General features: G+C 43.2%; 1 protein-coding gene across 1 annotated transcript in view; it reads right to left on the reverse strand.

Moving 5' to 3' along the window:
- Window positions 1-1,687, reverse strand: part of LOC103366573 (BCL-6 corepressor-like) — a 25,150-nt gene that overhangs the window by 10,732 nt on the left and 12,731 nt on the right. Inside the window, exon 8 of the mRNA XM_008294343.1 lies at window positions 271-437. Within this exon, the coding sequence (XP_008292565.1) occupies window positions 271-437 (167 nt within the window). The remainder of the gene's footprint in view (window positions 1-270; window positions 438-1,687) is intronic.

Below are 1,687 nucleotides of genomic sequence, written 5' to 3' on the forward strand. Positions count from 1 at the left end.
TACCTGGTTAACCCTCTGAACTCCAACTTGGAACAGGTCATGATGGAAGCTGCTCAGTGGCACTTGGGACTTGCCAAAACAGACACAAACCCAATAAAAACGATGTGAAGCTACAAGAAAGAAATAAAGCTGACGAGACGAGATAATAAATGAACACAAACAGACGCTAAACTGATGCAAACTGAAACAAAACACCAAAAACACAAAACAATCACAGAGATGTTGAAAACGACTCACAAACCAGAAGAACAGCGAACTGAGTCGTCGTACCTGGTTCCGTCCTGAGCGCTGCAGTTGACGTCGGCTCCGTGCTCCACCAGGTGGCGGACGATCTGCAGCCAGCCGCGGGCGCAGGCCTCGTGCAGGGCGCAGTAACCAGCGTTATCTCGGTGGTTCACATCGCAGATCTGCCGCTCCAGACAGTACAGCACCACCTCCTGGACATGGACAGCATCACACATACCTCAGAACGTCAACTTTCACCTGGTGAAGCTCCGACTCTACGCCGATGACACAGTTTTCTACACCGACGATAAAACTAGCCCCAATGACCTCAGCGCTAAAACAGGAAGTTAAATATCAGCCGTTTGTTGAAGCACGGCAAAGTTGCGTTGACTTTATCCGCAGCTCCAACATCGGTAAACTGTAACTGGGCAACGACCGAATGTCAGACTTCATGAAGAGTTCATCATGTTGCTGCTGATTTATTTTGAAAAGAACATTAAAAAGCTTCAAATAAGGTGAAAGTTACTGAACTCTGATTTTATTTTTTTTAGCAGTTATGAAACAAAGACTATTTTCCCGTCTCGTGTTCCTTCACTGAGGTTCATGTTTCAGCATCAAGTCCTGCAGCTCTGAGGAACCAGAACCACATGAAGGAGGAGGAGACAGAACTCTGAGACGTCTGCTGTCAGCAGGACATGAATCAAGGAAAAAAACATTTCCTTGATTATTTATTTTACAAAAACAAAAAAATAAAAACTGGAAGTTTTTTGCAGCTGAATTTTTGGGTTTTGACACAATTTTGTTCCAGCAAAGAATTTATTTTAGCATATTTTTTAAATAAGACGTAGAAATAAAGAAGCTTTGATGAAATATCAGGATGTGAGGCCTAAATTCACTTCATTGTCCTGATGAAAACACAACACATGACAAGTTCAAGGACAATCAAGGAGTCACAAATCAGGTGATTCTTTTTATTTCTACAGTTTCTGGCTGATACAGGGTTTGATTTTTAACACGTCTCACAAACGACAACCAACATCCCAGTCGCAGCTTCAGTCTAATGTGCAACAAAGAAAGCAGCAAATCCTCTCATTTCAGCGGCTTTAACAGGATGCTTCTACTGCTTCTGCCCGAAAAATAATTGAAGTGATTATAAAACCCGTTGCTGGCTAATTTCTGTGATGCTGCTGCTGTGATTCTCTTTCAGTTTGAACTTCAATGAAGGTGCAAATTTAGGAAAAGCAATCACACCAGAGAAAACGACGGCGGAGTGAGCGTTGAGCCGAGGGCTGATTCAATTAAAGAGAGAGAGGATGTGATGGGACGGGAGGAGAGCCGCTCTCATCAGGCGAGGATGAGGATGAACGGATGAAGGTGCTCGGAATTATTTCCACATAAATCTCTGATGTAAAACTAAAGAAACAACATCAGTCCATCTGCATGAACATGGTTCTACAACGAG

This window comes from Stegastes partitus, unplaced genomic scaffold (genome assembly GCF_000690725.1).
Source record: "Stegastes partitus isolate 25-593 unplaced genomic scaffold, Stegastes_partitus-1.0.2 Scaffold954, whole genome shotgun sequence".
Lineage (NCBI taxonomy): Eukaryota > Metazoa > Chordata > Actinopteri > Pomacentridae > Stegastes > Stegastes partitus.